This window comes from Chelonia mydas, chromosome 27 (genome assembly GCF_015237465.2).
Source record: "Chelonia mydas isolate rCheMyd1 chromosome 27, rCheMyd1.pri.v2, whole genome shotgun sequence".
NCBI lineage: Eukaryota > Metazoa > Chordata > Testudines > Cheloniidae > Chelonia > Chelonia mydas.
Window position 1 is genome coordinate 13,349,208 of NC_057860.1, and position 22,908 is coordinate 13,372,115.

General features: G+C 51.3%; 1 protein-coding gene across 1 annotated transcript; it reads right to left on the reverse strand.

Annotated features, from left to right (window-relative positions):
- Nucleotides 1-2,632: 2,632 nt before the first annotated feature.
- TNS4 (tensin 4) lies at nucleotides 2,633-21,691 on the reverse strand. Its single transcript, XM_027824361.3, has 13 exons — nucleotides 21,649-21,691; nucleotides 16,878-17,542; nucleotides 11,217-11,670; nucleotides 10,283-10,710; nucleotides 9,061-9,147; nucleotides 8,193-8,312; nucleotides 7,706-7,798; nucleotides 7,310-7,387; nucleotides 6,388-6,459; nucleotides 5,407-5,575; nucleotides 4,780-4,848; nucleotides 4,422-4,448; nucleotides 2,633-3,822 (listed from the first exon to the last, which is right to left on the reverse strand). The coding sequence occupies exons 2-13, from the start codon at nucleotides 17,401-17,403 to the stop codon at nucleotides 3,693-3,695; spliced, it is 2,253 nt and encodes a 750-aa protein (XP_027680162.3). The 5' UTR covers nucleotides 17,404-17,542; nucleotides 21,649-21,691; the 3' UTR covers nucleotides 2,633-3,692.
- Between the last annotated feature and the right edge of the window lie 1,217 nt (nucleotides 21,692-22,908).

Genomic DNA, 22,908 nt, shown 5'->3' on the forward strand with positions numbered 1-22,908 from the left:
GTTTAATGTTTCACGCTATGACGGTATCTGATTTGTGGCCTATGCTGCTTCACACGATACAGCCCCCGGAGACAGAACACTTTGGGCTGTACATTTGCAGGCGATCCCTATTACCTCCTGGTATATGGTCCCTGGGCTTCAGATGCCAGCAGGGGGAAAATCCACCCCCCCCCCCGCCCCCCGAGAGACGCCGCTGTTTGGTCGGGATAACCACGTTACTCGGGATTTGGCTTTTCCACACCCCTGAGCGACATCATTCCCCCGTCAGACGTTTGTCGTGTAGCCCGGGGCTGGGACTTTTCGGAGCATTGAGGGGCCTGGGGTGTTTGCCCTTGAAATATCCGTCACGGGCTGGACTCCAGAGCAGAGCGGTAGTGATGACATGAGGCATTTGCTAGGGCTGGTGCAGGGAGCTGTGGTCGTAAAACCACAAACCAGGAAAATAAAGGATCGGGCTTTGTTACAAAATGGCTGGAATGAAAGTAAAGAACCTAAATCAAGAGCTGAGCGTCCAAAAATCCTGGGCCAAGCCATGGAAACCAGGAGGTGCTTGGAGACTTGCTGGCTGCTTTCTTCCTGAATCCAGGTGGTTTGGGCTGAGTTTCCCTTGGAGCGTTTGGATTGGTCTGACCTGAAACTTCAGCAGGATTTCATGAGCAAAGGGCTCTTCACGGACACAAAACATTCCAAATGCAAAAATGTCAAGGATTTGGCTTGACAACTGGCCATTTTCCCTGCTCCAGAATGGTTTGGGTTTGAAAAGGAAAAGCAAACAACAGCAACACAGATGGGTTTGGAGGAGTTTTGCAAAATTGGACTCATTATCAGCAGCTTGGACTGAAAAGTGGAGGGTGGGGGTGGGAATTAGATTTTCTTGGGGAATTTTTGCATATTTTATTTTCTAAAAAGAAAAAGGAAAGCAGCAAATGCTCTTAGTGCTGTCATTTGGCGAGCCAGAGCACTTGAATTTCATATTCCCTTTGCCATTATACAAAGGTTTTCATGGAAAGCACTGTAATAAAAGCAATGAATTAAAACATTGCTTGTTCACAGCTTGCATAACAGAAATCACAGTCCCAGAGGCCAGGCTCTTAGAGGCCAGGCGCAGAGGACTGAAAGTCACAGAAGTGATTAAATTTTGTTTAATCAAAACAGCATTACAATAACCAGCAAAGCTGCCAGACAGACTTTCCTGCGTCTTTATAACTCCCAGAAGATGTGCACAAGGGGCCGGAGATAAAAGCTGACTCGGTGGAGCCCCCTGGTGTTCTAAAGTGGCTCATCCCTCCAATTCCAGAGCTCCAGCTGGGCTGCGTGGGGCTCTTTATGTGTTTGCAAAAAAAAAAAAAAAAAGAAACTCTGGAGGAATTTTCAGTTGGTGCTAATTGGCTCCCTTGTAAACCCGCTCCGTGGAGAGGCCGGAGACTCAGCAGGCATTATCGTGTTATAGACTCATCAGAAAGCCTCTGTACAAAAAGGCCAGGTTGGGATGGCCACGTGGCCTGGCCTCAGAAGAGACTCATTTGGGGAGCAGACGACAATGGCGCTTTTGTAGGGAATTATCTCTTGCCTAGTTCTTCCCCTTGGGTGACATTCAAGCCTGTGCAGAGAAACAGCAGACGGCCTAGGCACCAGGTCAGCCCCACCTCCGGGCGAGGCTGGAGGACTGCAGGGCCAGTGGCTGGGGGTGCTCAGCAAGGGCTCAGAAGACCAGCGTTTGATGCCCTGTTTTGCAGCTCCCAATGAATCAGAACTAGAGGGAATCTGTTCCATAGCCTCTCCACTCGGCGAGCGGAGAGTCCTGAGCAATGGATCACACAGCCAGAATGGAGCCCTTGGAAATCTGTTCTTGCAAAACAACAGATCTAGCGGATTCCATTTCTTAAATATCTTCACTGAAAGTCAAAGCTCAGAATAACCCCCCCCCACACATCCCACTTTTACATAGAAATGAGTGCACTGGTTCAAGAACGTCTTCCCCTGGAGATTTAAGGCTCCTGCCTCGTTTTATACTCCTTTGCATCTGACTTGGCTAGACATGAATTGAATGTATTGGGTCTGGGGCCTCCTTGCGCTGAGTTCTGTACAAAGCGAGAGGTCGCCCTGCCCCAAAGAGACTGCAGCAAAATGGGGGCCCCAGTCCCAACTGGGGTCTTTTGGGCACTGCCATTATATAAAAGACAGACAAAGAGCAGGAGGGGAAACTCATGCACAGAGAGGTGGAGGAACTTGCCTACGGTCACACAGCAGGTCACTAGCTGCCAGGAGTAGAACCCAAGCCTCCAGAGTCCCAGTCCAGGGCTCTAACCACTAGACCATGCTGCCCCAAGCCTTGCCCTTAAGTAAACCGGGCTGCCCGCCTGGGTCCTGGCCAAAGAACAAGCCCAAAGAGTTACCCAGCCTGGTGCTTTTGTAACATCTTACTCCTATGTAAATAGCAGAGGAAGTGCTGTGAAAATACAGCAGTTAATGGACGAAGAGACACAAACAAACTAACTGCCCAGGATTTTGGCTTATCAAGTGGGTAAAGCAGATTGAGTTAGGGGATTAGACAAGGAGTATTGCAACCTGTGCACGCCCCATCTGATTTCCCAGGTCCAGACTCACTAGCTCAAGTCCCTGGTTTATCTCCTCATGCTCCGCAAGGATGAGACCTTCAGCTGATGGCCACTGAGTGAAGGGAATTGACCTCGGAGCTCCTGGCTCCCAGTACAATACCCTAGCTATGCAATTGGGCCTCTTATTTACTGGAGTCACCTGCTTCCTTTAGGAGGTGGAGTGCCCCAGAAGGCGGCTCTGCCAATTTACATCAGCTGAGGATCTGGCCCAGATCCAGGTAAGTCTCCTCCAAAAAGCCAATACATTTACGGTCATGAAAACGTCAACGTTTATTTCTCTGCTGGTCATGATCCGGATATTTCGATCCAGGCTAATCCAGCCGAGCAAAAATGGCACAAAAATTTACCAGGGCTGGCCAAAAAACTCTGCTTCGCCCGACATTTCAGTCACAAAAGCCTAGGGAGCCAAGATTGTTTCAGAATCAGCTGGTGATTGGAGGGGCCTTGGTTTGCAGAATCCACCTGGAGGCTACTTAGAAGGGCCTATTGGTCTCCAGAAGGTCCTCGCCTGGCGCCAGGTACCATTGTAGCAGAGCGTCATTTATCCTCACAAGACATCTGTGAGGTCGGGCGGTGCTAACCCGGATTTTTGGAGGGTGGGAGCTCAGATCCTTTTAAGAGTCTCAAACTGGGCAGCCAGAAACCAAGGCATCACTATCAAAAATCTTGGCCCCAATATTTTCCCTGCCTGTTAAAGAACAAAATTCCTCGCCCCAGATAAGTGAGCAAATAACTTTGCAAGGCAAATCCAAGCCGTGGCACACTCATCCACCATCTGACCCACTGTGGCTTCCTGCAGGGTGCAATACGTACACCTAAGGCATTCGGCATGATAGAGATTTCCATGGGATTCCTCATCAGAGATCTTGAATGAGATCTGATCCCAGAAGAGGCTCCCAGGGCTGATCAGGGAGCGTAAAACCTTCCTCTGAAACTCTGGACATCAAAGTATGTAACAAAAGTTATAAATAGGAGCAGCTGCCAAAATGCAACAGGGTGGCAATAGAATGGCAGGAAATGGCTCTGCAGCATCCAGGTACTGCCAGCAACGGCTTCTACGCAGGTCTGCAGCATCTATTGCTCTGGGAGGAGTTTGCTGATAAAGTCAATGACAAGAGAAGCCGGCTGCACAGTGTCGTACTCGGCAAAGAGATGACAGACATTCTCGGCATCCGTTTGGCTTTTGGCTACAAAGCCAAAGATCCTTTGAAAAAGAGAGAGACCAAAAAAAAAAAAAAGGCCCAGTTAGCCTGCACTCAGAAATGGCAGAGAACAAGCTGAAACTAGCCGCAGAGTGAACGTCTGAGTCTAGCAATCCCACCTGGCCCATTCCCGAATCACGTTCCCGAGAAAAAACCATACTGGGGTCGTGCTTCTCGCTGTCACCTTCCTGACTGTGAAACATTTCTGGGACACAAAGTAGAGTCATAAAGGAACTCACTTCCTGAGTATTGTGAAAACTTTGGGGGAGGATTAGGGAGTTGAAGGATTTGCTGGGCTCTTTCCACTTAGGGTGAAATTCACCCCGCTGTAGCTACAGCAGAGATCTTACAAAGTTTGGGTCTCTATGGGTAACACTTGTTTCCCCCTTCCATTCCAGGAGGGATTCGTTACAAAGCACTGATGAATTCTCCTAACTCTGTTCAAGCCAGCCACTAAAGTTTGTTTCTCCTCCGATCACTGGGGTTTTAATTTTTAAGTTTAAGCTGCTGTTTGAAATGTGTCCGTATAAATAACCAGAACCCCGTAACTAAAGCCCCTTTCCTCCTGCGTTTTCGGGAGGTTTCTTTGGATGAAGCTTACCTTGAAGACTTGCAGTACTTTTGCCACCTGAAAGGAAAGAGACGAATAAGCTTACAAGAGAAATCCAGATATTTAATTTTATTAGCTGCGTATAATTACTGTGTAACTAGAAAACTGTTACTTTTACTGGGGAAAAAAGCTGAACTTCAGATTAGTCTTTTCTGAAAATCTGGAATTTTGATCTGTTCTTTCAATTTTGACTTTCTACTCAGGTCCAGTCCTTGGTCCCATCCGGTGCCCACGGGGCATGAGACACATGGCAGTTATTTTCCATCGAGGGTCAGATGAACACTACAGCACCCAGCCTGCACCCTGAACAACTTAACTGCCCCGACTTGCAGAGTAAGTTGCAACTTACTTTCTGTTCTCAGGATCCATGCTACAGAAGCTGAGGGCAGCGAGGGGATAGTGCCGTCGGAAAAACACCCTGCAGAGGGGAAGAAGAAGAAGAAGAGAAGGCTTTAAAAGGGGCAGCGCCTGGATAGCTCAATGGGGAGAAATACACTTCTTCAAAGTCAAACCATTCTTGCTGAGCCAACGAGCCCATCGGTGCCGAAGGGCTGGGATCTGATCCATCTCGGCTGAGCAGTGACATGAATTTAGCGCCCGATTCTAACTCCCGTCACCAAAGGGCCAGTGGCGCACTTACAGTGGCTTTCTCCAAGTGGAATCCTGTCCCTGTACTATTAAATGTAATGGGTCAAATACGCCTCCAATTACAGAAGGGATTAATTTGTCCCAGAGGACCAGTTTCCCCTGTAATTTACATGGGGCTTGCAACACTGGAACCGGGAGGAGGCTTTGGCCCCATTTCGGAGAGGAAGCTCAGGATTAAGATAAGGAGGTTTTATGCAGCCCTGTCCCCATTCATGCTGGAATCTAGCCACTCGGCCAGCCCTGCCCAATCCGCAGCAGTATTGTCAGACGCCCCGCCCCAGGGAGTTGAACCCCAGCGGGCAGGCTCGTCCCAGATGACCATCCTTACTTTCTCTGGACGTCGGTCAGGGTTATTCCTTGCTCGGTCACTTTGAAGTGAACAATGGTGGGCATGGGCGGCATCTCCAGCTCGAAGGTGGAGGAGACTGCTTTCTGAACCGCCGAGCCGCCGGTCAGCGTCTCCACGCTCACGGAGTTGAGGTACAAGACATTGCAGGCTGCAAGGGCACAGCACAAAACCAAGGTCAGCGCCACGCTGGGTCTGCGGGCCCCTCCTGCCTGCTTTGAAGAGCGATCAGGGGACCAGCTCTTTGTTCTGTGTTTGTCCAGCACCTAGCGCACTGGGGCCCCTGCCCACGGCACGACAGTCAGACCAGTAATAATTATACTACATTTCTCTCTCCGGTCCTCTGCTCTCACCCGCAGCGCACCCGTTACTGGCTGCATACTCAGGACAGGAGAATGACCTTTATATCCTGCTAGCCTTGGAGTCTTTACACTTCCCCCATTAGGCCCCCTACGCTTGTCCACACAGCAGCTCGAAGCAGCCACAACGGCACTACCCCAGGACCGCCAAATCCCAGGTGTTCAGAAATCAGTAGTCGGGTTCTCTTCCTTTGCCTTCGGAGGTTTGAGCCGTTTGCAAACGTTTCTCAGGCATGAGAGCTGGCTGCTGCCTTTCATTTTAACGCAAGCCGAGATTCTCATGCAGTTCCCTGATTCCTGGGATTGGGGCTACAAGAAGAACACCAGGGGCCACACAACGTGTGATAAAATGGTGCAAACTGGCAACGCCGCTCCCCTCCCGCTCCCCCAAGCTACGGGTCCTGCTCACGGCAGCTCTTCCTCCGCTGCTTCCGCGACTTGTGTCAGAATGGATCACAACGGTGAAAAAAAAAATCACAGTGTCGGGTGTGTTACAGGTGAAATCACTCCGCACTGGGTGAAGCCCAAAGCCCTGCAGGATGGAGACAGTTGCCCCTCCAGCAAATAAAGCCCGGAAGAAACCTGGCTGCTTTTCTTTGCTCACCAGCAGTTTGCTTCCTTGCAGAAAGTGCAGATTCCACGGGGGTCTCAGGGCTATTTTCTCCACCAGCGAAATCTGTGCAAGGAACAAACAGAACCGTGAGGCATGGACGGAGCAAGCAGCTCTGAAATCAACGGTTGGCCAGGGGTGAAATTCACCCTCTGTTCAGAGGACACACAGAGCTCAGGAGCCAGTTAAGTCTTAGGGTCTCTGCACGCGGGTGAATTTCACCTGCTGTGAATAGGCCACATCTATTCAGGGATCCAGGGACATCCCCCACCATCACCCTCCGCCTCTTCCAAGCCCTTCGTGTCTGTGTCCCCCCTCCACCTCTGTGATCTGACCCCTCCTCGTTCGTCCACGCTGCTCCGCCTTTCCGGCCCTGATGCAGGTTATGGTGCTTTGCGGCTGCTGGTCCAGCTCTCCGGAGCCCTCTTCCCAGCCCAGGGGTCTCTCTACGGGCTCACGTGCACCCCCCAACCCTTGGACTGCTGCAGAGGCTGCTCGCACCCCGCCCGCTCGCTGGGTTTAGCAACTGCAGCCAGCGGGTTGGTATCGCTGCACGGGATTAAGAAGACAGCGTCCGCTCTGCCCACAGCCGGGGAGGTATTGGCCAGTTTTCCTCGTCACCCCTCACCACAGTGGCACTTACAGCTGCGAACCATTCATGCCTCTCCCTGACCCCCGACCCCACCTACCAGTGCTGTCCCCCATTCCCACTGACGTGTCCGCACTGCGGTAATGGCCAGGCCCTAGGCGTGCCATGTGCCGGCCCCTTCCAAACTCCCATTTTGCTGGACTGGGGGAGGGGAGGGCCATTCCGTAGCTGTGAAGTCCAGACATGTCCGCAATGGCCACCTAGCCGCCTCCCCTCGCTAATTCCCAGGATTTCTGCCTGCTGGTCTCCTCCAAGTCGGCCCCGTACCTCGTGTGGGGATGGCCAGCTTGCAGGGCAGGGCTAGCGGTGTGATGGCGTGCTGGTAGACGAAGGCCGACAGGCTCCCTGCAACCGAGACAGCGAGAGGCTTACCGGACGGCAGGAACACGTGAACCCACCAGCTCCCACGTCCTCCCACCTCCCTGCCCCGGTCTCAGCTGGCCGGAGCGAAGACGGTGGCGTTGGTCCATTACATAGAGGTTTTACCCATTGTATGTGCAGCTCTGACTGGTCACGCGGCACACGCTGGGAGGCGTCTGCCACAAGCGTTTAAGCCGCGGTGTAGACAAGCACCAGGCACAACTGCGATCAGGGCCCTGGTGCTACCATAATACATGTAATACTCCTCCCGTGACTGCCGCTCCAGGACAGACATATCCTTACCAAAATAGGGCTCCTCGCTGGCCCCTTTAAGGTGCACTCCTTTGGCAGATGACTCAATGAGGAAGTGTCGGACCAGGTCGCTGCTGTCCTCACCTTCAAGCAAAATGCAAGAGAGGCTCTACCACAATCTCCAGTGTTACTGCCCACCGTGTTTTTGATCCTCCACTTTCCCTGCATGCCTCTGGGCTGGGCCGTAACTGCATGACCCCCTTTAGTTCAGCTCTACCTGCAGGGTGGGATTTTCAAAATGCCATTTCAATTGTGCTTCTGGGCCACCGCCAGGCAATTCGGCACTGACCCTTACGTCCCCCTGCAGCCCTGTTTTGAGGTTTCAAGTGATGTGTGGCCCTTGTGCTGACCCACAGGGGTGGGTCCCTAATCTAGCAAAACTCTCATTGCTTATTGGCTCCATTACAAGCCGCTGAACCTGGCTTATGCGATTCTCCTGGGGAGTTTAGCTCTGTGTTCTTAAGAGGCCTCTCTGTACCTGTCTCGCAGCTGGATGGTGAGCTGAGAACCTTCATCGCCAGCCCGAACGACCCGCGATACGATGTGCTGTCCCGCATGAGGAAAGCCCCTGGTTCCGCCTCCTTCAGAAGTCGGATGGCTGAAGGCACAGAGGAGAGGGTTACCCATGCAATGCAAGCGGCATTTCGGCATTTCTGAACTCAGCATTCCCTCTGTCTAGCGCTGTAACCATCCCCGGGGGGGAGTGAAATGCAGCGGGGTGGGTTTCAGGGTGCATATGAGTATTTCCTTCATGCATGTGCAACCCATGCTAACAGTCTGGTGCTTTGTCTCCCTTTAGTGGCTAGACCACATATCCTCATTTAATGAATCTGCTAATGTTAGGTCCTCCGAACTAATGGACCTGCTTCTTTAGCTGTTGCCTCATTGAGCTTTTAAATTCAGAGGTCCAGGCTCTGTCCTTGCAGAAGACCTGACCAGAATGATGCTACTGCACAGGGGTGATTCAAGAAGCATTTGACTTCAGCCAGGATCCGTATCCTGGGAATTGAAAAATACCGTCGGCCCTTTCCAAAACCAAGTTCACTCAGCTGATCGGTAGAAAGGGGAGCGTATTCTTCTCGACTCGGACAGCATAGACAGAGTGAAGACCTGATGATTCCTGAGAATCATCTCTAGACTGGTGAGTGGCTCTTTCACTCCTGTAACACCAGCTTTTATTGGGTTAGGATGCAATTAGGAAATAAGTCACTATGGGACCTAAGTGATGCATAGCACGTCTGCGGGTCCTCTGCCACCCCATGAGACGAGCAGCTCTCCAAGAACTATGCAGAAGGGTAGATTTGGTAATGGGATAAGCCTAGCAACAAAATCTCCACTCTTTTTACCTTGGTCCCTTGTAATGCTTGGCTTGAACCAGTATTTTGACGTGTCCATCACAAACTTCATGGTTGGCTCACCATCTTTGGAGGGACCTGCAAGAGACAATGGCATTCCCTCATGCATGGCACATGACACGAACCTCTCTCTTTGCAGAGAGACCTAGGCATGTGTTATAGGTATTTAGATCCCAGGGAGTCTCTTCCCTGGCATCTTTAAGGGGAGAAGAACCCTAACAAAGACTGTTTCTCTTTTAACTGAGCTTGGGTTTAAATGCTTGCTCAAGTCTTTCAATTAGAACTTCCTCTCCGGTTTCCAGCATAATTCACTCCCCACTTCATTGTCTTCTTGGCAAACCACAGTCAAGATCAGAAAGATAATAGGCTACTCCTCGGCTGGTGTGTATCGGCCCAGCTCCACTGAAGTCAAGAGCGCTATGTTGAGAGACATCACTCTTTTCTTTCCCAGGAGAGTCCAGATGAAAAGTCTCTGTCGGGAGCTGCCCCCGTAAACTATTCCAGAGAACAATGGCCCAGTTGTTTACTCTTGAACTAGGAACCTCGTGTTTCCCAAACTTTTGGTATCTTTAGATGTCCTCCAAAACAAATGGGGGCAAAAAAGTCTTAGCCCTGAAATAAGGATGAAATTAAAACATTATGGGTCACGTTCTCAGCCAGTGTAAATGAGCAAAGCTCCATCTGCTTCAATGGAATTAACCTGGTCACGCCAGCTGAGGATGGGGCCCTATAATTTTATGGAACCTCATCGTTACCGGATGTTTTTAACCCCTTTTTTAATGAACAATTCTTGGACATTTCTGCACACAATTTTCTGCAGGAGAGAGTTTTCATTTATACGACATCTTGGTCACACTTTATATTGGGGTTCCAATTTATGAAGGGTTAAAAATGATGACTAGCTGTTTCAATAAACGATTAATCAATCGTTCTAGATCTTGAGAGAGTCCAACAGGTTGCTTACAACCATGACTTATAACCATCTCTAACACCTCTGATGACGGGGTTATACCCATCAAGGACACCGTCAAGGATATCTAAAATATCTATTAGTGTCTTATTAACTATTTATAAATGAAAGCTTGTTTGGAAGCGGAAACACAATCTCCAGTTTCATCCTGTCTTTCCACCTTGGTAACCCAATGGGATTCTCTGTGTTGGATAACTTCACACTGAAACAGAGTGGTTCCAACTCAAAACAGGCACAACTTACCGTTCGTGGAGAAGGAGAGAGACGTTTCAGAAGAGGTCTTATTCAAGCTGCTTATCCCTGAGGAGGAGCTGGAACTGGGTGGAATTTTCTGCTTGACGGAACCCTGGAAGTCTTTGCCCATCCTGGGAGACGTCTCACCATGTTCCAGACATCCGTTGACCAGCAGTATGGGGATATCAGCTACGGAGTTAACAATGGACGGGGGACAGCTGCTGGCGTGTCCCTTCTGGAGTGGCAGGCAGGAAGAGGTGTTCACTTTGTTGGAACTGGGACCTGGGCTAAAGGCTTCTCCAAAACCATCGACTTGGACGCCTGGGGAAGTGAGACAAGGGCTACCGAAGGAGCCAATAGATAAGGGGCTTTTTTCCACTAATCTGTGGGCAGGTTGGTAAGAGTCGGAATCATCGTTGAGAAGCGACTGGGTGCTGCTGCAGAAGAAAAGCAGAAGGTACAGGGAAATTGGAGGGCTTGTTCTCCAGTTGACACGCTATGCAGCAAGTCAAATAAGAGGTTGCCTAGGGGCAGGGGGGAGAGGGGGGAACCTTGCCTGGCTCCTGTGACATCAAATAACAGCATCAAATAACCACCCAAGGGGGGAATAAAGCACTGTGGGATTGTGCCGGCATAGCCAGCTCCCTCTTCTGTCCTTTCCTCTGCTCCCACTCTCCAGTCTTTTCCCGCGACATGAACCGCTCCTTGCGGAAAGGCAGGAGGGGGGCACTAGCACATCTGCTGTTTCCTGGGAGAATGCAGCACTACTCTTTGGTGGTATATTAGGCTTTGAACCCCCCAAGAGCTTTCTGCCCATCCCCACCCACCTGGCTTCTAAACGGGGCCATCTCCATAAAGGTGGAGAAACTCTCTGCCATGGCTCGTTCTTTGCGGAAATACACCCGAGCCGCTGAACGCACAGACATCACAAAGGCGGATTTACCTTCCCAGCACGTAACTGGTATCTGATCCTGGGCTCGTGGAGAGCATGGAGACCCTGCTGGTTCTCTGCTGAGCCCGGCCAATGTACAAAGCCCTCCGCAAACTCTCCAGGCCGGGAGAGGTGGCCAGGAGAGTATTTGGCCTATAGGAGATGCAATCCTTCTGACCACGCTGCGGGATGGACACACATTCAGACACGCTGTAGCAGGTCTGGGGGGAGCTCTCAGCGGGTGGCTGATTTTGAGGAGCTGCCTGGTTGCTGTCGGGCCCAGAGGGGCTCGAGAAGACAAGACTGCCATTCGGGGTGCAGTTGTCCCGGGCTAGCACCCCTCTTGGGAGCAGGAAGCAGCTGCCTTGGGGTGACATGGAGAGCGGAGTGATGCAAGGACTGGCGGAGCCTTGCATCGATTCATGGCTCTTGGCTCGGGTGGGGGTCATTTCGATGTACTTGATCTCTGGGGGGGAAAAAGGAAGGAGTTAACAATAAGGTATTTGGGCAGGTTCATCAACCAAACATAGGAGGAGAATTATTATGGATTTAGGCTGCAATTTCCAAAACCACCCAGGGGATTTTGATGCACAGTTCCCATTTAATGGGCACCCAAATCCCTTAGGTAGCTTTTGGAACCTCAGCGTCATATTCTGACAGCACCTCACGGCATCAATCTGGATCAGGCCCCACATTCACACTGAAAGTGACGTGGTCCCTGTCTGGGGGAACTGACAATCTAGGCACAACAAGGGAGCGCAACCGACAATTGCAAGTGCAAAGAAAGTTTGTGTTTGATGGGAATTTCAACCCCCCCGTGCCAAACACAAGACCCACAACGGTGCTTTCCCTGCACTAGTGCTTAGATGCAATCTCAACGCTTCATTAGGCCTGGGCTGTGGTTAATTCCCTTCTTCATAAGCCCGCAGGGGCTGCAGGCGTTGTGTGGCCACTAGCCAAGGAACAGGGAACGTTACAGAGCCGCTTCCTGCCAGAGTTCTGAGGAACCCCTTTCTCCCACGTCACAAGGCCAGGCCTTGCATTGCAGCTCCCAGAAGCAGATTCCTACCTCACCTCTCTGAAATGGTGACACTTCGCTTCCAATTACAGCCGGAATGCCCTGCCCCCAGCCTAACGGGAGCAGCCCCAAGGAAGACAGGGTTATGTCTGATCATCTTGGAGAGCGCAGAACCCCTTGTGATGATTACATGTTGATGCCTGTAGCAAAGGGTGGATGCGTCTATTTGTCTTCCTTAAACAGCAGTTCAGTTTGTACCTGACTAAAGAAAAAAACATCTGGCTACTCCCAAGTGAGTGATCACATCAGACGCATGGGCAAAGGGCGTGTCTGGCTCCTGCATACCACTTACAGCTCACCTGGTGCACAGCCCTGTGCTTGGCTGTGTGCACAGGGTGTACTTCGCCCATTCCCAGGCGTGGCTGGATGCTTGGAGCATTGGTAACCATGCCCAGAATCAGCGTGGTGCCATTTGTGTGCAGAGCGAAGCTGCTGGTTACAAGGCACCTGCACATTTCTAGCTGATCAGATCCCGGGCTGAGCATTCCAGCAGCAAAAGCAGCCGGAACCTGGGGCAGGGGAGCAGTTCGGTCGAGTCCGTTGTCCCAGTTTGGGCAGGAGTCCTTTGGTTACTGAAGTAGCTCTTCAAGGCGATTCAAGATCTTTCAAGTATGTGCACCCCAATGTCTATCCCAGAACTGCTCTCCCTCACGTCCCTCTCTTTCATGGGACACCCCACAGAGAACACGTACGTATTCGTATATTGCTGTGCCTGTCCATACACTTGTGAAGGGGAAAGTTTTGTTTCTAAGCAGATCTAAGAAAGCCTAACCTTCAAAAATAGATTTCTGCAGACTTGTGCACTCACACTAACCGGCTTTCTTGCTCTGGAAGTTAAGAGTGGGATCCCAGGTTCTATTCCTGGCTCTGGTAGGGGAACAGAGGGTCTAGTGGTTAGAGCAGGGGGGACTAGGAGATAGGGTTTCTGGGTTCCATGCCCAGCCCTGCCACTGCCTCATGTGACTCTTAGCACATCATCGTTTAACCGCTCGGTCCCTTAGTTTTCCTATCTGTAACACAGAGATCAAAACAGCTAACGGGCAGGAGGGATCATGACACTCAGTTAGTCAATGTCTGTATTTTGCTTTGAGATCCTCACTGAGAAGAGCCAGGGAAATGCCACATACTAGGGGCCAGTGCATGGTCACCGTGCGCTGATTTACAATGGTGAGCTCTCTGGGGGCTCTGCCGGCGTCCCTTATTCATTAACAAGTGCTGCTTTCACCAGCCCATCCTGGTTTATTTTTAAATAGGAAATAGCCAAGGCCGTGGTGTCTGATGGGAGATGACGCTGGGCAGAGATGGGGCTGGGACTGCTCACCACCAGCATGGAACAAGGTGCTTCCTCAGCTCTTTGGGCGGTTTCCGGCTTTTGAAAGACAGATACCACAGAAGAGACGTGCGCCCGACTCAGCTGTGGGCCAGAGCACATGAAATCTAACCCGAGCTACTCTCGTCTTCTATGGACATATAAGAACGGTATAATTCAGTGGATTCAGAGCCCAGCGCCAGTGGGTGGAGATCCACTCCAAGTATTCCTAGATTCCTAGATTTTAAGGCCAGGAGGGGCTGTTACGATCATCTGACCTCGGCACAGCACAGGCCAGATTTCACCCAGCCGTTCCCGCATCAAGCCCACAGCTTTTGGCTGAGCTACAGGAGCTTTTCGAAAGAGACGCCCAGTCTTGATTTAAAGCCTTTGGGTGACGGTGAATCCACCGTGCCCCGGGGTGCGTTGTTCCTGTGCCCTTAACACTGTGCATTGCGTTTCTAGCCTGAATGGGTCTAGCTTCCGCTTCCAGCCGCTGGGTCTTGTCCTGCCTCTGAAGCCGGGAGCGTTCCTTGCGCCACTGTTAAAGGCATCAGTAGGACGGAATATTTTTTTGCGTAATAAAAAAATGCTCTTAAAAGTCTTGTGTTTCCTTGTCGTTCATTTGACATGCCTGGTTGCTGTCTCCTGGCGTGTGGTTAGTGAGTAGATGACTCTGGGAGGATGGTTAATTGCCAAAGGCTGCGGTCACTGCTTCTTGTAAGAAACAACTGGGCCTCGAAGGCATCAGGTTCTAGGACAAGTCCGCACAAAAGTTACTCTTTGGTTGCCTTCTTGGTGCCAGGCCCCGAGGCAAAGCACTGGCAGACGTTCAGTTTAATTGGGCTGGTGAATCTGTCTACTGTTGAGAAACCAATTTTAAAAGAAAACAGGCTGTGCGTAGATAACACGCAGAAGGGAGCTGGATCAGCAGCCCCATCCAGCACATCAGAGCCCACGATACTCACGGCTGCAAGGGTTTCCCCTGCAGGCAGCAATGCCGGGCCTGCTACAGCAGAGAACACCAGCCCTGGGGCCCCACCTGCCAGAACCGGGCTGGGCTGGTCTGACGCTGCCATTGCAACTCAGACCTAACCGAGACTGCTGCCCAGTGGGTGAGCCGGGGAGCACGAAAGGTGCTGCAGCCCGCCAGAGCGACAGGGCTAGGGGGATCTGCCGGAAGCCTGTCAAGTCCTTTAGAGAAACCCCGACTAAAAATAAACACGCGGCAGTTCTCTCTCACGCCTCAACCCTTCCCCAAACTCTCCCCTCCCTGCTCTTGCTAAAAAGCAGCGATCACCCTGTCAAAGACAGTCCTGGCCAGGGCTCGGTCACCAGTTTGTCCCAGTGTCAGCTCACTAGTGTCCAGAGCCCTTGCGACCAGCTCCTGGCTGGACACACTGTATCCAGGAGGTCTCCCTCCAAAGGAAAAAGGAAGGAAAGATTGTAACTCAGAAGGGTCCTGTTAGGAGTAATAATTGGCTGTTTCTGGGTCATCACTTTAACCCAGCTGTGTGCCTGCTGTCTTGAAGCTCTTGCCAAGGGTTTAATATTAGCTCATGGTCCTGGCTAATTTTTTGGCACCAGGAAGCGGCAGGTTTGACTTCAAAACAGCAGCCTGACTGTGACCATGCTGTGCAGGGCCCAGAGGGCCATTCTAACATTCTCAGCCACTAAGTACCAGAGAGAATTAGCTTCAGCCATGAATATCTCCCATGAACACACCGTGGGTTATGCAAACTCTCCCTGAGTGGAAGGTTCAGACGCACACACCAGGATTTTCATTCCACAAAGAATGACAATGGAAAACCTGCAGGCGTACCCAGGGCCTTTGCAGAAATGATTTCTCAGGGGCCACCGCATCCCTAAAAGTCTTCACTCAACACGCTACTTTGTGCAAGCCACTCTCTGCCATCAGTCCCCCTCCACTCTCTGTCTTGCAAAGGAATTCGCAGCAAGAACCCAGGGGAACGTGTTGCCATTCACAGCCGCTCCCCATTGTTCCTTGTCGATATGCCCGGGCTCCAGCTCATTCAGCTGCCCCCTTATGTCATTCCCAGCATGACGCTATCTGAGTGCCTCCCCACTTGTGAAGGGCTTAGCCTCACTGCACCCCAGCAAGGTAAAGCAGTGCTGTTAGCTGCATTTTACAGATGGGGAAACTGAGGCACAGAAGATGCGCACACTAGAGTTTTTTAGGAACAATCCCACGGCTGTAGAGAGCGGCCTCCATGGTGGTGACGGTGGGTACTACATTCACCAGCGTGCCGGCGAACCCGGCTCTGCGCAGGGCCCAGTGGCTAAGCCTTGCTCTCCCTCTCTTGCTGCCAGCGGCGGGGTTCGCTCTCACAGCTGGGGACAGACTTTCGAAGGCGCTCGCTCTGCACCTGGCACATGGGGCTCTGCTGAAAGTCCAGCCCCTCCTTTGGGGGCCTAAATGAGAGCGGAGCTCCACTGGAAACAGACTGGCCCAGGGTCACACAGGGATTCTGCAGCAAGGCTGCGAACTGAACTCAGAGCCCCGAGTCTGTCTCAGCTCCTTAATTAGCCTCCCTCTGAGGGCGGTTCCCCCCGCTCCAGAGAAACTGCAGGACAAACAAAACTCAAACACACCTCTCCTGAGGCCCACAGGCTGCAGGCTCGGGCTGCTCTGATCTTTATACTAATTCACTCGCCCCCTGCGCCTTACTTCTGAGCTCCTGCCTTACCCATTAATCCCTCATTAAGCCACACACCTGCCCTGGCTTTCAGTCCAGCCAGGTGACCGTAAACTGTTAGCTCCTCCACTAACCCCTGTAAGTCACCTAGCCTATCTGTGCCTCAGTTTCCCAGCTGTGAAATGGGGATAACAGCTCTGCCCTGCAGCACAGAGGGTCTATGGGGATAAATACATTACGGATTGAGAGCAGCCTCAGACACTATGGTGATGGGGGCCCATGGAAGTCAGAGAGAAAACTTGCCAGCCCAGCGACAAAATCAACTTGCCTGTCCCTGATGTGATAGGCAAGAAAAATCACATCCAAACCCTGACTGTACTTTGGGTAAAATTACCTTTCACCAGTGCCCTTTTTGAGGACTTGGGCAGCACCTCCACCTTGTGCCTGCCCGCTGCCCGGGGTGAATTCTCTGGGATTGCACGTGGCATGGGCAATGCCCGGGGTGAGTTCTCTGGGATTGCACGTGGCACGGGCAATGCATGGAAACACTTTGAGACTTTCATGCTACTTTGCTAGGGCTGAGCTCGCCGTGCACTGGCCCCATTGCACCTTGACGACCCTCACCTCACCTAATAAATCTGGGTCTGGTTTCTCGGCCACAGCCGCGTTGCCAGGAGATGTGGGTTGGGCAGTGGACTTCTTGCTGCTGTCTGGTTTGAGCTGGAGGGGCTGAAAGGTCGGGTCGATTTCTAGGATCAGTTGGTTCAGGCTTTCTATCGACACGTCCAGGGTCGGAGACACTGGACTGGCCTCAGGATTCCCCTCAGTCTCCTCCTCACCCTCTGGCTGACGTGTGGGGCTGGCTCTTTCCAAAGAGGCAACAGGACGCTCTTTCCCGGGTGGGGGAGAGGCCACACATGTGAACATGGCATTCGAGTTAGGTCCATGCAGTCCCCCATTTGGCAGCAGCCGTGCTTTGGTTTGTGCCATCATAGGCTGGCTGAGCCAACCCTCGGCTGAATAATAAGAACATTTTGTCGTCAAGCTAGAGCAGCAGGGGCTCCTGGCTGGATGTAAGCTTCTGCTTTCTTCCTGGGATGCAACACGTATCGTCTGGCCAACCCGCAGCACGTGGCTGGGTATGACCTGAGACATCTCTTCGGCTTCCTGCCTTAATATTCAGCCTGGGAGCGTTGTCTTGGAGGCGAGTTCTCCACGTGCCTTTTTCTGCCCAGGGCCACGACAAACCTTTTCTTTAATCTGCCGTCTCAAGCGGAAGGCACACGAAGGGAACCTACAGAATGCAAAGAACGAGCGGTTAGACACTAGGCTCTCTGGGAGCTGGAACCTACGTTAGCGGAGTAATATCTAAAGTAGGGAAGCAGGGGTCAAACTTGGAATTCAATTGGAAAAAAAAAACAGGAAAACCACTCTGCAAATTTTCCTTTTCGCTTGATTCCACCAGTGTGACCTGAGTCCCCCGGTGCATTAGGGCAAGCTGCAAATTCATCCTCACTGCAACAGCTTTCGACCCCCTCCCCAGCCCTCCAGAGAGCTGAATTCTCTCAGCCCCATTTGCACCCCACCTTTTCCTTGGCTGAGAATTACACAACCTGTCATTGCCTCAATCTAGCCCTTTGGATGGCTTCCGAGAAAACTGGGGCCCTCTCAAAGGTGACAGTGATAGACAGCTGACCCTAACCAAGACGGTGAACTCTTGCAATGGGTAGGAGGGCTGGTCTGATTGCCAGTTCAGATCTTTGCATGGGGATGACCGTGCGTCGTCCCATTGTTTTGCTGATAAAGTGTGACCCAGGGGCTGGCTGCATAGGAGGCTGAAGTGACGCACTAGGAACGTGGTTAATGTGAAGTTCTGACTAGTCCCTGAGTGCGTTTGGTTTGTGTTTAAAAGCCCTGGGTGGAAGCAGGAATCTGCACTGAAAACTGGAAGCCATCACTTTAAATTCTCTGGGGTTTTCCTGGATAGCTTGTAGCCTCTGGGTCTCTATTGGGAGGCATGTGATCTGGGTCTTTCAGCAGCTAGTCCGCAAAGATCCATCCTAGAGCAAGGTAGCATGAGTTGTGCAGCCTGTTTTCTCTCACTCTGTTTTGTGTGTTTCTGGGTTAACCCTATCCTCACCAAGATCATAAAATCATAGAATATCAGGGTTGGAAGGGACCTCAGGAGGTCATCTAGTCCAACTCCCTGCTCAAAGCAGGACCAATCCCCAGTTAAATCATCCCAGCCAGGGCTTTGTCAAGCCTGACCTTAAAAACTTCTAAGGAGGGAGATTCCACCACCTCCCTAGGTAACGCATTCCAGTGTTTCACCACCCTCCTAGTGAAAAAGTTTTTCCTAATATCCAACCTAAACCTTCCCCACTGCAACTTGAGACCATTACTCCTCCTTCTGTCATCTGCTACCACTGAGAACAGTCTAGAGTCATCCTCTTTGGAACCCCCTTTCAGGTAGTTGATGTGTGACATTGCAACCTTCCAGCAAGAGTATTTTATGTTTCTATCTAATTTCTCTGTCTGTATGTCCTGAACAGAACACAATCAAACCTGGGCCCGCTGCATCTACAACCACAAGCCCCTCCTGCCTGACCCGAGCCCCAGCTCTGACAGCTCTGAAATGCGAGCCCTGGAGCACCTTCCGACATCCACCAGTCGCGAGAGGACGGAGACACAGGCGTTTGGGGCTCGAGAGCAAACGACGCCCTCCTTAGTCATCGGAGGCCTGTTCTGGGACTCGCCCGGATTAACAGGGCGCGTCAGTGAAGTTGAGGAAAACAGTTGCCATGGTGATGCCGGCTGTGTTTTGATTGCCGAACAGAAGCCATATCATATAGCAAGTATTGATCTGCCCCTGGCTATCAGGGAGTTAGCACGCCAGAGCACGAGGCAGCCTGTGCGGGTGGAGGAGCCGGAAGCTGGGTCTGATTGCAGTGTGTGGAGGGGGAGGTTGAGTTTTCAGATGACAGAGACTCTTCTGAAAACAGGGATGACTCTAAATAGCCAGCAGCACCAAGAAGGCTCTTAGAAACTTGACACCATGTTGCCAACGTTCACATTTTGATCAGGAGTCTTATGCTCTCTGGTCTTTTTCTTAAAGCTCCAGCTCCTGGAATCATGGGATTACAGCAGAATCCCAGCTTTCATTGGGAAAAGGTTTTTAGCCCTGCTGGTTGCAGAGAGAAGCTTGTAAACTTGACCCCTCCATTTAAAACACAAACAAAACGCCCCAGAGACGACAAAAAACCCAACTGCCCCAAGTTTATGTTTCGTTTGGTAAAATGTCAGGACTGTTAAGCCAATCCCAGGACTTTTGGAACTGGACTTGTGAGTTTGGAACAGTCAGGGCTGGCAGGACTGAATCTGCGTGCCAGCCAGCCCCCTCAAGCCTCGCCTTGGCCCGTAGTGAAGAGAGACACGCTGCTTCACTAGCCAGAAGGAACCTCAGCACAGCTGCGCTGCTCAGCCGAGGCTGCTGTGTGGTTCCCTCCCTTGCTCCTCGGACAAGCCAAGCTGTAGGAGTTTGCAGGCGCTTTGCTACTTTGGCAACTTGGGAGAACAACAGCTGAAAACTCAGGAAAGTAAAATCTGAATCCTATGAAGGGGATTTCAGTCCAAATAAAATGAAATAAATTCCTCTACCCAGTATTAATTAATCAGGGAACATCTGAGACAAGATACCTAGACTGGAGGCTTTTCCTCTTCAGGGATAACAGCAGGTTCCTTAGCTATGGCATGGATTTTCTATCTCTGCCACTGATCTGCTGGGTGACTGTGGACATGTCATGTCCCCTGTCTGTGCCTCAGTTTCCCCACCTGTAAAATGGGGGTAATGGTACTGGCCTTCCTTGGTAAAGCACCATGGGTGAAAAGTATCTCTAAGAGAACTGAGTATTGTCTCCATGAGCATGTTGTTGTTTTAGATGGTGCCCATGCCAAAGGAGGATCAGCCCAGAGAAGCTTTTTTGCAGGGTGGGAAGGTCCAGGACACAGGCATGGGGGCAGAACGAGGGCTGTCTGACCTCTGAAAAAGCTGGGGCAGGATACCCCACTGAAGTCACTGAGATGAGGAGGCTCAGCCCTTCCTTGGACTGCCCCCCCCCCATCCTTTTGCCTTGGGGGATTCTAACCCAGATTTTGAAGTGCTTGTTTTTCTTTGGGTTCAGATCCTAGGAAATCCCTCACCTGGAAACTGTAACCCTGCACAAAGCGCCCCGCGAACAGCCAGGCGCTCTTCCCTCTGCCTCCCGTCCGCCGGCCATGGCCCTTTCAAGAGAGCACCACTCTATGGCCCATTTCTAACCAGTACAAATTCCAGACCATGGCAGTATCTATAGTGGTTAGAGCACTGGTCTGAGGCTCCACCCCAGCTGTGGCCTTCCCCTCTCTCTGTGCCTTGTTTCCCCTCCAACCCTTTGTCTGTCTTGTCTGTTTGGACTGTAACCTCTTTGGGGCAGAGCCTGTCTCTTGCCTGTGCCTGGACAGTGCTTGGCCCAATGAGCTCAGCTGGGGCGTCTAGTTGCTACCCTACAATAATAATAAAACCGAAAGCCCCGTTATTAGGCAAATGGGACAAGAGGCCTGAGCTTCTTTCAACAGCTTATCTCCAGACTAGCCTGCCACACCAAATCCCTCCCGGCCCTGCCGAATGCGTCCTCCCTGCTGACTTTCAGAGGCTGCAGGCTTATCTGCGCTTGGCTTCTGGACCAGTCCTTTTCCTCCTGACCCCCCCAGACTGCAGCACCTCCAGCTAGGCAGACGTCTCACTGCAGGGGGATATTGCTATTGGCTCGACTCCCAATAGCACGGGAGGAGGCTGCAGCTGGGGGGGGGGACTCAGGCTGTGCTCCATTTCTGTAGGCTAAGCAGGTGTCCGTGGGCCCGGGGGTTATCCATCCTGGTGCAAAGTGCATGTGACGTGCATCACTCAATGGTTAAATATGCTCGAACCCCAACCAGGGAAGGAAAATCATACGTAAGAATATAATCAAATAAAAATTGAAAACAGTAAGAAACAAATCTACTCCTATGGCCTCGGAAGAAATCTAAAGCCCTGTAATGTCCAACAGATCATCCAACACCCCCTACCCTGAGTAAATACAACTGGTGCCTTTACCAGTCCGCTGCACTGTTCAGACAAGAACCACCATGTCCTGGCTAATTTGACGTCTCATTTGACGTCTCTCCTGGATATTTGCTCTCAGGGGAAAAAAAAAAAAGGCAGGAAATAAATCACCAGCTAAAGACAAAGCAGCAGAGGAAGGAGAACGATAGCAAAGAACAAGATGAACGGATGCAATCTGAAACAAAATGAACGGGAAGATTCATGAGGAAAGAGACTTGGAAAACAAGGTGCATGCAAGGCTAGCACTCCAAACAGCATACCTGAGCTGCAGTTCCTTGCGCCTTCCCTCGCCCCGGCTCCTGCTGCAACCCCTCCTTCGGGACCTCTGCTCTTTATGAATCAGGGCAAGGGGGAGTGTGCAAGGTCTCAAACCCGGCTGGTGCCTGCGTTTTAACATCAGCCCTTTCCGCCCACGTCAGGTTGAGCTGGCCACGCCTGCCCTCCCCCATTCCCCACGCTGCCACGCATGTTCTAATCCAAGCCCAGGTGTGCTGTAAAAGGGATGGTCCAGATGCCATAGTCTAAGGGAGGATCCCAGTGCAGCTGGCAGAGGGTCAGGCTCCTTCCAAAACGGCCGGTAGGTAGCTCACAGGAAGCGCTGGAGGACTGAACACCCGGAGCTGTGCAAGTACAGTGCATGCTCCTCTGAGCTGCAAAGGATAGTGCCAGGGAGATGGCAGCAGGCTCCCACCCCACCCGACCCATGGACATAGGTGTCACCAACACCAGCCACTCATGATAATAATTAATTCTCTGGGGGGTGCTAGCGCACTTTGAGATCCTCAGAAAGAAAAATCTAGAGATGGGCAAACTATTAATCTTTTTATTGGTTTCAGAGTGAGCAGCCGCGTTAGTCTGTATTCGCAAAAAGAACAGGAGGACTTGTGGCACCTTAGAGACTAACCAATTTATTTGAGCATAAGCTTTCGTGAGCTACAGCTCACTTCATCGGATGCATACTGTGGAAAGTACAATCTTTTTATTACTGACCTCGACACAAAAAGTGGGAGTGTGCTAATAAAGTTTGGGGATGATACAAAGCTGGGAGGTATTGCCAATTTAGGATATCATACAGGAGGATCTGGATGACCTTGTGAACTGGAGTAATAGTAATAGGATGAAATTTAATAGTGAGAAGTGTAAGGTCATGCATTTAGGGATTAATAACAAGAATTTTAGTTATAAGCTGGGGATGCATCAATTAGAAGTAACAGAGGAGGAGAAGGACCTTGGAGTATTGGCTGATCATAGGATGACTATGAGCCACCAATGTGATACGGCTGTGAAAAAAGCTAATGCGGTCTTGGGATGCATCAGGAGAGGTATTTCCAGTAGGGATAAGGAGGTTTTAGTACCATTATACAAGGCACTGGTGAGACCTCACCTGGAATACTGGGTGCAGTTCTGGTCTCCCATGTTTAAGAAGGATGAATTCAAACTGGAACAGGTACAGAGAAGGGCTACTAGGATGATCCGAGGAATGGAAAACTTGTCTTATGAAAGGAGTCTCAAGGAGCTTG

Bases quoted from the DNA above. Each gene is read 5' to 3' on its own strand.
- TNS4 (XM_027824361.3), bottom strand. From the start codon at position 17,403: ATGTCTCAGGTCATACCCAGCCACGTGCTGCGGGTTGGCCAGACGATA. The intron at 7,799-8,192 runs GTACAGAGAGGC...TTTTGCTTGAAG, and splicing joins ACCATCCAGCTGCGAGACAG to GTGAGGACAGCAGCGACCTG. The intron at 7,388-7,705 runs GTAAGGATATGT...TCTCGGTTGCAG, and splicing joins CAGCGAGGAGCCCTATTTTG to GGAGCCTGTCGGCCTTCGTC.